The sequence below is a fragment of the Amphibalanus amphitrite genome, unplaced genomic scaffold (assembly GCF_019059575.1).
Source record: "Amphibalanus amphitrite isolate SeventyFive unplaced genomic scaffold, NRLGWU_Aamphi_draft 000347F_arrow, whole genome shotgun sequence".
NCBI classification, from domain to species: domain Eukaryota; kingdom Metazoa; phylum Arthropoda; class Thecostraca; order Balanomorpha; family Balanidae; genus Amphibalanus; species Amphibalanus amphitrite.
Window position 1 is genome coordinate 587,579 of NW_024881842.1, and position 12,422 is coordinate 600,000.

Sequence of the window (12,422 nt, forward strand, 5' to 3'; positions counted from 1 at the left end):
CCTATACGCTTCCCATTCTGTCAATCATAAACATATTCCGATGCTTTTTCTGACAGTGGGTATGCAGAACGATGAGGGAGCGTGCTGCTTATTCCATTGGTATCAGATGCCACGGTGCCATGCGTCATAAGTCGTAGCACAACATACATGTTGTGTTATGCATCGCTCATGAGCGATATATTTCATTGCGAGGTCGCTACCCATGCAACGACTACACATGATCGACCGTCGGAGGCTGCGTCTGTCAGTTGTGCAGTTGTCACGATATGCCGAAACTCTGAGACGGGAGGCTGCTGATGCAGTCTCAGCGTGCTGTGGTGCTGACGTTTCCTATCAGGGGACCAGCTTGTTTGTCGGCTTGCTGAGCTGATCAAGCTAAGTCGCCGAGACAATCATGGCACAAATGCGCAGCTGTTGCTGATATAGCCAAATGCCGATCGGAGTGCCAAAAACATATCCAGCTATCTAATGATTTTCCGTTCAAGTCTTTCCCGACCTTCCGACCAACCCAATCACTATGCAATTATTTGCCGTTGAAGTAAATTTCCGACCTCCCGGCCTCTCGACTAGACCACGGTCTGTCGAGCCGGTCTCGTCCAGCCGACTCGCGTCCTCCACCGTCAGCCGATGTCCGGGTGTCAATCGGGAGGCGCCGTCGACCTCGTGGCCGTTCGATGGGCGCATTCCGGAGGTAGCTGCAAAAACAGCTGTATATATTAGTTTCCGATGCATATCGCGGCGGCCGGCAGAGACGGCGCCGGCGCCGCGACGCATCGCGAGACGCGCCCGGCGCCAGTCGCCAGATCGGGGACGAGACGAGACTGAAATGGAGGACTGAACTGGCCGGAACAGGACGTATCGAGTTGAAGCTTTTTTAAAGAGCCTCCTGTTCAACGAAGTGCTGGGAACTTGAACTTAGCGTATTCAGTTCAATTAGGTATTGGCACCTGTGTTTGTTATTTGTTGATTGTCCTGCTCGAGCTCTATTTCTTGTTTGTGCCTCTCGCGCTAGTTTCTGTCATGCAGCGGTTCTGGCTTTGCAACCAGTCCAGTATACTCCACCGCTCTCTCCTGTGACGTCATCAGGGTCACAGCACGGCCTCGTCCCCCGCCCTGCCACGCCCACTGAGCGGTAAACCAATAAACAATGCGAGCTCGACGGTCACTGAGGAGAGGAGAGAGGTCGTGGGTGGTGGCCTCCGCCCCTCTGCAAACCCTATGTGGGCGGGGTCCATGGGGACCCACTGGGGAAAGGGGGCTATCTTAGGGTCTGGTGGGGTCCAGTAGGCGGGGCGACGGCATCAGCGTGACTGCCTGCAAGGTCTGGTCACTGATGGCAGCCGGCCGGCCTAGCACCTCTCGCCGGTCGCTATAGGTGGCTCAAAGCCGCTCAATGAGGCTATGCTGCAGACGGGCGCCGGTTATGCAGATCTGACGGGCCGCCGTTCGTGGCGGGCCGGCTGGCTACGACCCAGCCGGGCTCAGAGCTCCCCTTTGACGGTGAATTGTGCATGGTGTCGCGCCGCAGGACGACAGTACTCCTGACGTAACGGTACCGGCCGGCCAAATCTCGGCCCGCCGGAGGGTCGTTTTGTGGGCGGACGGTTGGAATTGTGTGTTGGAGTGGGGCCGCTGCCATTGCTGGGATGGCACTACACGAAACACGACATATTTTGAGGGGGCGGAGAGGGAGGGAACTCTGGCTCGTGGGTAGCTGAGTGGGCCGGATCAGAACGGGCTAATGTCAGCTTGACATTTTTATTAGAACGACGCATTCAGGAAGGCTACTGATATAATTAAGTGGACTGTGGAACATAGCGAAATAGTCTCCGGCTAATGGAATAATCGATCAAAATGTTTCAGGAGAGTCGGGGATGTTTTCCAAACAAGAAAACCTTACATCAGCTAATGTCAGACAACTTTCAACATCCAACGTTGACCCTGCCCCTTCCTCTAACACCAAACCATGACCGTGACCTGACGGTGACCCTCTCTGTTCTACAGGTGCGTCACGCGTGCGGTTCGTCGGAACCGTCGCGTCGCCGTCGACGCCGCGACGTGGACATGCAGTACCGGTCATCAGGCGACATGGGTGGCCTGCTGCCGCCGCTGCCCCGCCGAGAGCAGCTCATCGACTTCGACGCCGAGGGCGAGCCGCTTAACAAGCTGCTGCGGGCGTTCACCAGTGAGTACCTGGCGACCCTTCGGTATCGTCAATGCAGACGGAGCTGGCTTGTTGTTCTGATTTATGTCGCTTATGACGTTTACAACAGAGTCGGAACCGGATAAGACAAGGAAAGTCCTGTAAAAATGGCCATATAGTCAATCAATCTTTCTTTCTAATTTTCAGTTGTACCCTGATCGACTGTGCGCACGGAGTAGCATGGTGTCCATCTGTGGAAGTTCCCCTCTTCTCTGTTTGCCTCTGTTATCGCTCTGTCCTCTCGGCAGCCGCTTTATAGACCTCTGCTCTTTTATGGGGCTCTTGGATGACTGATCTGATATAATAGCCCGGACGGTCGGATTTAAGCAGGGTTTAGGCGGGCTCCTTTGGGCTAAGGTGACTAAGAAAGCTTCAATTATGAGCCAACGTTTACCAAGGAGCGCCCGGACTGGTGGATGAGACAAACCCCGGGAACGATGCTCGTCATTATCTACCGTGCTTACAGCCCCGCTGAAAGTAAATGCTGCGACAGTCGGCTATAGTTATCCACATTCTGTCAAACAACGAGATAAGCATTTTACCTGTTTTCTGCTGTTTACAGGCAATATTATTTTATTTGACTGCTGACTCGACCCTGACTGACCTTGGCTGACATTAACTGACCTTTTCTGGCCATGATTTGATATATCTGCTCTGATCTGACCCTTGTGTGACCCCGTGTTTTCTCAGGTGACGTGGATCAGCACAAGAACATGTTCCAGACAATGCCAGAGGACACGTGTAACGACGTGTCGACCAACAACTCGACCTTCTGCTGGAACGGAGACGAAGTCGGAGAGTGAGTGCTCCTTCAGAACCTAAAAGAATAACTAAACACAGTGACATGGATTGGTCGCCTCCCTTTCAATCCAACGATGTGATGCTCAGTTATAATCGGTTCGTCGCTTCACAACACATGGATCGCGTTTAGTGAGCTGCAATGCAAAGCCCCAAGTATTCGACCAACCGTTTCATCAATAGATAGATCCCTTTCAATGAGTTATATCGGCCCATCTCATTCTTTATCAAACCGAACATTCCAGCCAAGCATTTGAGAGCAGGCACTCTCAGAAATAAATGTGCTTTTCTGTGAACCGATGCTAATAGAATATGTGATAATGTGACGTGACACTGACAGTCAGTGGCGTGCCACGTTACCGTTGAGCGTTGCATATAAATCTTCGTTACATGTCGTTTGTATTTGATGTGTCCTAGTCAATACTGTCTTTGTAAATCCTTTACACTGACACGAGGTTCAGCGCAGACGCTGTTTTAATACGGGTAGTTCCTCGTTTAATCAGCTTAGATATCCGATACAGGATAAGCTGGTATAACCAGTGTGTATTGCTTGTCAGTTCCATATCGACACGCGATATCCGAAATGTTCGGGGTATTAGCCATACTGACACAATGGGATTAAAAGCTGGTACATACGTTCGCCACATGCTCGTCCTTTGTAGGCGTCTAAATTAGATATTAATATTGCTGCATAAGAAGTGAAGTTAAACGTTTATTCTCTGACCAACGTGACACGTCCTAAACACCCACGGCAAAATGTTTTTTTTTTACCGAAAACTTGTGGATGTTTCTATGCTGCTATGAACTGACCACGGCCAGACTTTTCTCGACGTTCATGTGTCCTATGACCGTTATGACCCGGGGTGACCCCTCTAAGTTCTAACTCAAACCCACCCCTCCGTCCACCGCCCAGCCATGACACCCCCGTCTCTTTGCCTCTCTCACAGATATGTGAAGCCGGTGGCCGGCATGGGCCTCGACTCGCAGGAGTTCAACCCCGAGGTGGTGGTGCCGCAGATCGCTGACAGCACACTCAAGGAGAAGGCCAACATGCTGGATCAGATACAACAGGTGGGTCGTCAAACGCCCGAGACTCCCCGGCTCGGTATGATCCTGCCACACATGGATTTCCGTTATTTCACTCAGCGCTTTTTACCTGCAATAACACCTTTTCATTGATGCTTCCACATGCATTTTGTTTCGAATGTAGGTAAAGGTGGCGGGTTCTAGAAACCATACTGCTTATTTTTCTTTTTTTTTTTGCATTGACATAATTTTGATAGAATGACGATCCTTCTAAACTTCATAGAAAGATAAAATAGGACGTCTGAAGTCTTTGCCTTCCAAATGCTAATCCAACAATATATTTTCCTTCGGTGATGGTCTGCTCTTAGGAAAACTTTATTGGCCCCTTCTAACGGTTCCCCCTTCCCTTCCCCCTGCGGTGCGTCTTCGATCCCGTTTCTGACACACACGGGTGAGTGAGTTCGGTGTTCGTTTCTGGGTCGGTCACCTCTAGCTGAGACTGAATGTTATTTGCATGGTTAGATTGTCGCCGTTGGCTGGCTGTCTTGTCCCGGTCGTATATATTGTGGTGAATAATTTAGGCGTTGTGCTGTGCACTTTGCACTGAGAGCGTGGCATACAAATGACCGTAAGGTCGTCAAAGCTAGACTTTGAATGTAATCGCCGTGCTATCACAGCTTTGAATTTAGAGCTTCTGGGAACAATAATATTAGGATGCAGCAGAATGATTTTCTTGCTTTTATGCGCCGCGTGTCATTGGGTGTGCAAATGGGTGTGCACCTCCATGTTGTTGATCTGAGAAGCATGACGACCTCAATTCAAATAATCGTTTTTATTAGCAATTCATTTAGGTCGTGCAATAAAACAAATGTTTTGCAACGGCATCCGAAAACGCCCTTCTAGCTCGCATACGAATACACCAATGGAGATGAACAGAATTAGATGTATCTATCTGGAAATGAGGTACAACTTACTGATAACTCCCGAAGTCCCCTGCAAAAATATATTATTTAAATGAAAAGTTAAGCGGGGTATTCAATCCCCCACGCTGGAAATGGCTGCTTTATGGATGTAAATGTTTCTTAGGATACTTGGCTTTGTTTACAAAGTAGGTACATCTACTTTGTAAACAAATTAGGTGTACCTTACCAGTGTAGAAACTAGATTTAATTATGACGTACTGACCATGAACGTCTTTATCAAATACAGAGGCGCACCGTCAACTTTGCTAAATGAGGAAAAATGCCTGCCCACGGGATATGGCCCGTGCCGTTTACCATTGCACTATGCCCATATCAATGTATACCTAAATCACTGCATCGGTCCCGTCAGTCAGTTCCATGTTAGCTCTCCATTCAGCGAGCGCCCTCGACATGCCTCCCTGGCATGCGCGACCGAAAACGTCTCATGACGCCCAGCGCACACATTCCTGGGACCAAACGGACCTTTCGCCAGCGTCGGCGGTCGCACAACTGTGCGTTTTGACCGCCAAACACCGTCTAATCTGGCCTAATGTGACGGTGCCGAGCCGCCTGGCGGGCGGCAGTGGGGGCGTAACATGCGAACCGGGCCCACTCACGGCACAGACGGCTGACTGTGGCCGGCAGTGAGCGTGCGAACCGAACCCGTGGGAGGCGAGCCTGTGCTTCGCAGAAACGGAACAGTGCATGTTTGTTGTGGGAGGCGGTGTTGAAGCTAGTTCGTGTGCGTTGGAGACTTCGTGGGGCAATATCAACGCCCATACGAGACACACAAGGATATAGTATTTATGAAAGGATTATCAACCGCAATGGCCAATAAAGTCATATATAGGGATACCACCAAGGCCAGAACAGGCCTCCATGTGGATACCGATTGTTCGGTGGTTCTATCTAATGCACATGAACAACCAGCTCGGAGTAGCAGCACATAGCATATGCATTGGATCAGATGAATGACGGCTCCTTATGATACCGGCATTGCTCCATTCCAGGCTGCCGAAGGCTGTTCTGTGGTGATTCACTGCCCAGTGGCGCACGATAAATTAGTGGTGTTGATGATATCGAGAAGTTTGTGTCGAGAATCGCAGCAATACGGGTATTATATGGCAAGCGGTTCCGAAGCTATCATGTCGAAAGTTCCGTATATTTCTGTGCTGATGGGTATGGGAATGATATCGAGTCACTGATGACATCGAGATTTATATCACTGGCAACGCCCGTCGTCCAACACAATGTGTTTCATTGCATTATATGACCAAAAATTAGATGAAAAATTGTTTCTATAAGCCGAGGGTGTTTTTAGAAGCATGCATCCATGCAACGTAGAAAGCGCGTTTCGTATTTTAGGCCGAGTGCCACGTCTGTGTTTTGGTCGTCTGGAATGTGTGACCGTTTTCGAAATGAACGATCCGTTTTGTCACCCCACGACATCCCCCTGCCCTTTCCGATCCTGCATGCCATTTCTGAGCCCGTACATATTTGTCCCATGGAAGTTGGGTCATTACATTTCTTCGGACTGGAAGTATTGCTGCTTCTATCCTGGGGACGACAGCCTCCGAAATGGTTTAGGCGATCGCCAACTTTGTCGATCAGGCAAAGTTTGCCGCGGATGTACGGATTTAGGGCCGGTAGGTGGGCTGCCGATCCAATTCTGCCGGTCATCAGACGCTGAGCCATGCATGTTTAATGGTCGGCGACACTGCCCAGAATCGGCAGACCGGCTGCAACAGCGACTCATGTTGTTGGAAGGAGAAGCAGAACTTCAGTGCATGTCATGCCGGGAGACCGCGCTCTATTTTAAAGGTTGTTAAACAAGTGCATTGAACGTTCCTTTGGGGGGAATTAAAATTCCACTACCTCGGCCTCCGCGGCGGAGGCCATGTTGTCACTGAGTTGTAGCTCGATGGTGCTAGTTTTGTCCCTTCATTTGTATGTAGCCTGCATGTTATCTGACGTCTCGCCGAGGCCACCGTGCAGCCAAATACCCTTCATTTTCCGCAAATATACGTAGATGAGGGAGCGTGCTTTTGTGATGGTTAATGGCCTGTCCTCCCTCGACCTAATGGCCGTGTTCATAAACACCGTCATTATAGTTCGTTTTTCTTAAGTTTGCCCCTCACTGTAAACGTCTCTTTGAACACAGCACGAGAATTGCTAGCTGAATTACTGAGAAAACTGGTTAGCGCACATTGTATTGTAGATGTGAATAATATTTTCAAAAATAAGTTTTGAACACCGACGATTTAGCGTTATGTTAAGCGCCGTGCAATTTATTTATTAGTTCAGACATAATTCCTGAGAAGTCGTCTATCCCTGTGGGGCTGTAGGTATTGCTAAATATGAGCTACGAGTCTGTGAAATAGTAAATAAATTTGATGAAATTGATCGTCTGTGAAATCTGGTCAAATCAGTGTGCGCCAACCAGTTTTCTCAGTAATTCAGCTAGCAATTCTCGTGCTGTGTTCAAAGAGACGTTTACAGTGAGGGGCAAACTTAAGAAAAACGAACTATACCTCTGTTTTGTATGCATACCCGGACTGGTGTTTTAGCTCGTTCCAGCCTGTACTCAGTGGCAGCTCACTGAAAGCCCGGGCCGATCCTTAACCGCAACAGCCGTGCCATCGTGGGACGGAACGAGGTGCCAAGCTGTTCGTTTGCATTGATGCTCTGCATTTCTGGATTCCAATGCGACTACCTGAACACACTACTAGGTTTTAATCCCGATCTCACATTTGAGCACGGCTGTGATTCAGATACCGAAATTAATGGAGGTTACAGCTCAAGCCTCCGTTCTGTGTGTAGGTACTGTAGGTATCCGATTCCGACCCACACCGGCGCCTACTAATAGCTCACTTCCCTCTCACTCTTCCCTCCTCCCCCACTCTCCCCACTCTGACTAACACCCCACTCTCCACCGCAGGGCTCCAACGACAAGCTGGCCACCATGCCTCCCGTGGACTCCTACGGCTGGGGTGACCCCATCTACGGCGACATGGGCAGCGGCTACGGCTCTGGAGACGGCATCTACGGCTTCACGGACGACGAGGACGGCTACCACCACAGCTACTACGACTATGACGACCTGGGCAGCGGCAGCGGCGACTACGACGACTGGTACGACTACGGCGATTGGACAGACTACGACCACGGAGTCACCAGTGAGTATGAACGACGGTCGAGGGATTGGCGGCGTAACTTCAGGCGGTTGGACCGCCAGTTAATACGTATCGGCACTGGCATGTTATCCCGTGTAAATTCAATGCCCATTAATTGCTCTCGTTTTGTCATGTCACTTCTATTGGTTCAAAGATATTCAACCATGTGCGTAATTGATCGTTGTGGTGTTCAGTTTCAACTTTTCGATCGCTGCTCTTTTATTCGTGTGCTCGCTGGCCGCATCAGTGCCAACCTCAGGCTGACCTCCTCCTCTCGCCCGTCCCCCAGTTCCCACCACCGTCTACCCCGAGGAAGATGGAGCCGACATCGACATCCCCAGCGAGACCGACGTCGTCGAGCCAGAGGTCAAGGCCGAGCCCCCGCCGGCCACCACCAAGCCGACCACCAAGGCGGCTCCGGCGCCCACCACGGCGCGGCCTGCGGGCGGCAGCGCGGCAGCTGTCACCGCCGGCTGGTCGCTGCTGGTCGCTGCCCTGCTGGCCACGCGACTATAGGGCGTGGAGCGCCGAGCCGGCTGAGAGAGAGAGCTTTCTTGCGGGTGACGGCGGTCGCAGCGCCGCCCCGCACGCCCGCCTGTGATACCGTGTCTGTGGAAAGAGCGAGAGAGCGTGTGCACACGCCGGTACGGCCGGCGTCAGAGTGCCAAACGGGCCGGGCGCGGCGCGAGCTACCGGTCGGTCAGTGCTGGACCGCGCCGCCCTCCACACAGGGCAGAGGGAGGGAGGGGAGCAGAGAGAGGGCCAGACGGACGGGAGCGGACCGGCCGGACGGCCGCCGGCGTCCGGCACATTCAGGAGCGGCGCTGTGCAGTGGGAGGAGCGGCCGCCGCCGCGACAGGACGGCAGGGCTGGACACGTGGACTGGAGGCGGGCCGAGAGCCCATCTGCGTCTTCCCGAGCGAGTGAGAGCGGAGGTGGCGCCACTGCGGCGCCCGCCAGCGGTCCTCATCTTCATAACCCGCGTGGCTGTTGACCGCCCCGATGGTGCTTTCAGGGAGTTAGACTTCTAGCTTAGTGGGGTATCATACTTTCAAGCAATAAAGTCTCGTACGACTAACCCGACGGCGCGCCCTGTCGAGGGGCGCCGCCGCCTGTGGCGCCCTCTCGCGGGGGCGCCGCTTTCAGTAGCTCCCCTCGTGGGGGCACCGCTGCCAGCAGACAGTGTTGACTCCGCTGGTACGCTTTCGGAACGACGCTGAAGTGTATCTTTCGTTTACTAGCTTGACAAGTCGATGTTATGTTAGGTGCGCTATGTTACTGCTTCTCCAGAAATTCGAGTTTGACCGGGAGTTTGTGAGCGGCCTGCCGACGGCGATCGCCATTATGTTCGTACTTGTTGACCGTTTTAGATGTGCATTCTCACTCATTGTATAACGTTTGTCGAAATGTCCGTGCTGCGTTCACTTGACCGCCGGCCGACCGCCGCGCGCGCGCGACCGTTTTAGATACAATCATGACGCGTGTGTTAGTGAGCCAAATATCATAATTGGACGTATCGGCGCGCCAAATGACGCGTGGTCGTGCCTAGTGACGACATTGTTGAGCTCGTGACGTATGCTGCTCGCCGCGATTGCCTTAGCTGCTTGTGTACGTCGGCCCCCGTGCGCTGGGGGCACTCTACGACAGCCACGTCCTCCGCGAACCCTCCACGGGACACCGGCGGGCCCCCAGGGTGGATGGCACTACTGGACGGCCCAGCACCCTTCCAATGGAGATGTCCTGACCGTCACCGCTCCCCGGGAGCTCCACAGGGTCCTGGGCGGGATATCCGCACCACTCCAACCCCCGCCATCACACACAGGCTCCCGACACCATATCTACTTCGCTGGGATGATTTCTACGCCGCCGCCGTCCTATTCCACTAACCCGAACCTTTCCCGCTCCGCCCCGCCGCGCCAGACGCCGACTCCCGTGTCCCTGACCAGTCATATCGCCGCGCCGGCCTCACGTGACGTCACCGGGCTGTGACGTCATCTGTGCGCCGTTCGGTCACATATCCGTCTGTGCCGCCGGTTCTAGCCGCCCCGTGTGAGTGATGGACTATCGCCGGGCGTGTGCTGTTTATATCGTCTGACCGCGTGAGTGAGAGAGAGTCTGTGGCTATTTAACTCCCTGTCCTTCGGCCCGTGTCTCGGAGGATCCAGGATCCGGGGATCCGGAGCGGGATGGGACCTCGAGGATCCAGTATCCAGGCTGTTACAGCAGGTGGGGATTCGAAGGCTGAGTAGAATACAGTATCCAACACGGAGTGGAGGACCCGGATCCAGTGCGGTTTAGGGATCCAGTATCCAGCGAGGATCCAGGGCGGATGGGTTCAGAAACGCGCAGTGTTGATCGGTGTATGGAAAGGATGTGATAAATACATTGTTACTTCCGCCTCTCGAAAGTTGTGGTAGCCATTAGAACTAGACTATCAGAGAGCTCAAGATCGCACTAGGAGCTTCGTTGAACTTCGCTGAATCAGCTGCTGTCAAATTCAAATCTCCAACCAGACTTGCTGTGCTCTTTCCACTCATTCCTCCACATTGCATTCCGTCGGTTTAGGAAGAAACACTCCGTGGCACACACTATTGGTAATACTTCTATTTACACACGACCTCTATATAGGTACAATATAATTTGACACATGGTCAATGTCTCTCAAATCGCTCGCGCGCTCGTGGCGCTGCTTTCTCCTCCCTCTCACTCACTCATACATCCACTCACTCTCTCACCAACTTACTCACCCACTCTCTCCTACACGCTTACTCTTTCTCGCGCGTGCCAGGCGCACAATACTCGTTCTACCCGGACACACTGGCCAACCGGCCATATCTAACCGGGACGACGCCAACATCGATGAACGCTCGACCGTCTGGGAATATAAATTACTAAAATGAATGAGAAGCTACCAGCACTATGACGAGCACGACACGCGAGTCGGTCGGCTGACCGCACGCCGGCGCGGCGACAACACAGGGGGCACAGCGAGTTAAACACTAAAATCGGGGAAATGAGAATTATCACATCTTCTCTCGCGCGGCCCGGCGGTCGGGGCGCCGGGCTCGACCGGTCGGCCGGGGCGCCGCGGGCCGAGGACTGACCCGCTGTCTGACGGCGCGGGTCCGTCGGCTGGTGACCCGCTCTGACGGGGCGCCGGTACAGGGACGAGGAAGAGGTCACGCTGGCTCACTACAGCGGCCGAGGTCGCCAGCGGAGCGCCTACTGGGCCGCGGCATGCCGAGCAGGACCGCCAGAGAGCTGAGGTGCTCCGCCGCGCGTCCACCGAACGGCGCAGCAACAATCAACAACGGGTGACGGCGGGCGGCGAGCAGAGCGCCGCCAGCGCCACCTAGGAGCCGACCAGCCCGCCGCCAGCGCCACCTACAGACGTGGCGCGCAGACCGGCTGAGATTCGGCGGCGGCCGGTCGGTAAAGCTCTGAGCACGGCGATCTGTCTAGTTGTCTGGAGCGCCGCCGTGGCGCGCTCACAGCTTCTCTTTGGAGGGTATCCAGATGCGGTTGGTGCCCTGCTCGCGGATCGTGTCCTTGATCTTCTCGTAGATGTCCTCCGGCGTGTCGCCGCTGATGATACCTGACGGAGGCGAGTGAACCCTGTGAGTAAACGCCTCCGTGCGCAGGAGACACAGTCATAGCGCAGGGTCTAGATTAGCTACAATTAAAAAACCTCAAAATATGAAGTGCTTCTCGGGCAAAAGATGTAGTGCAGCCTGAATGACACCCCTACCAAGCCCAGCCGTTCACGCCAAGGGAAAATGCCGTAAACCAGGACGTGGTTGCGTAATTTGTTTCAGAGAAGTGAAGTTTGTGACCACAAAAAAGAGAAGAGCGGAGTTGGAGAGGTAATCTCATAAAAACATGAACGCACATAATATCTTAGATAGCATAAATGCGTTTTTTATCGTAAGCCCTAGTCAGACACCCAGCTTCTGTCCCTGGCGACTCACTGGTAAAGTACTCGCTGAACTCGGCCTCCAGCTTTTGGCATTTGTCGTACATCTTCTTGGCCTGCTCCTCGGTCAGACGCTTGTTCCATTCCCTGCCGAGGTCACAGTCACAGTCACAGTCAGTCACAGGGGCTGTGACGGTCAGTCTGTCGTCACGGCAAGCACACCCACAGTCGGCGGCGGCGCCCATTCGTGAACAGTGAATAATAAAGGCCGTGTTACACTGCCGAATTTCGGCCACGATCCTATCGCCGAATCACGTCGTGAAGGCGACACGTGATTCACGACACGT

General features: G+C 53.2%; 2 protein-coding genes across 5 annotated transcripts in view; one reads left to right on the forward strand and one right to left on the reverse strand.

Annotated features, from left to right (window-relative positions):
• The window catches only part of LOC122389183 (glypican-5-like), a 109,528-nt gene extending 98,959 nt beyond the window's left edge, over positions 1–10,569 (forward strand). The window contains exons 4-8 of the mRNA XM_043380949.1: positions 2,005–2,185; positions 2,894–3,002; positions 3,949–4,072; positions 7,928–8,165; positions 8,452–10,569. Of these exons, the coding sequence (XP_043236884.1) occupies positions 2,005–2,185; positions 2,894–3,002; positions 3,949–4,072; positions 7,928–8,165; positions 8,452–8,678 (879 nt within the window). The 3' untranslated portion in view covers positions 8,679–10,569. The remainder of the gene's footprint in view (positions 1–2,004; positions 2,186–2,893; positions 3,003–3,948; positions 4,073–7,927; positions 8,166–8,451) is intronic.
• Positions 10,570–10,748: 179 nt separating this feature from the next.
• Positions 10,749–12,422, reverse strand: part of LOC122389193 (disks large 1 tumor suppressor protein-like) — a 31,436-nt gene continuing 29,762 nt past the window's right edge. For all 4 annotated transcript variants that reach the window (XM_043380968.1, XM_043380967.1, XM_043380969.1 and 1 more), the window contains 2 exons: positions 12,131–12,222; positions 10,749–11,757 (listed from right to left, as the gene is read on the reverse strand). In XM_043380968.1, the coding sequence (XP_043236903.1) occupies positions 11,651–11,757; positions 12,131–12,222 (199 nt within the window). In that variant the 3' untranslated portion in view covers positions 10,749–11,650. The remainder of the gene's footprint in view (positions 11,758–12,130; positions 12,223–12,422) is intronic.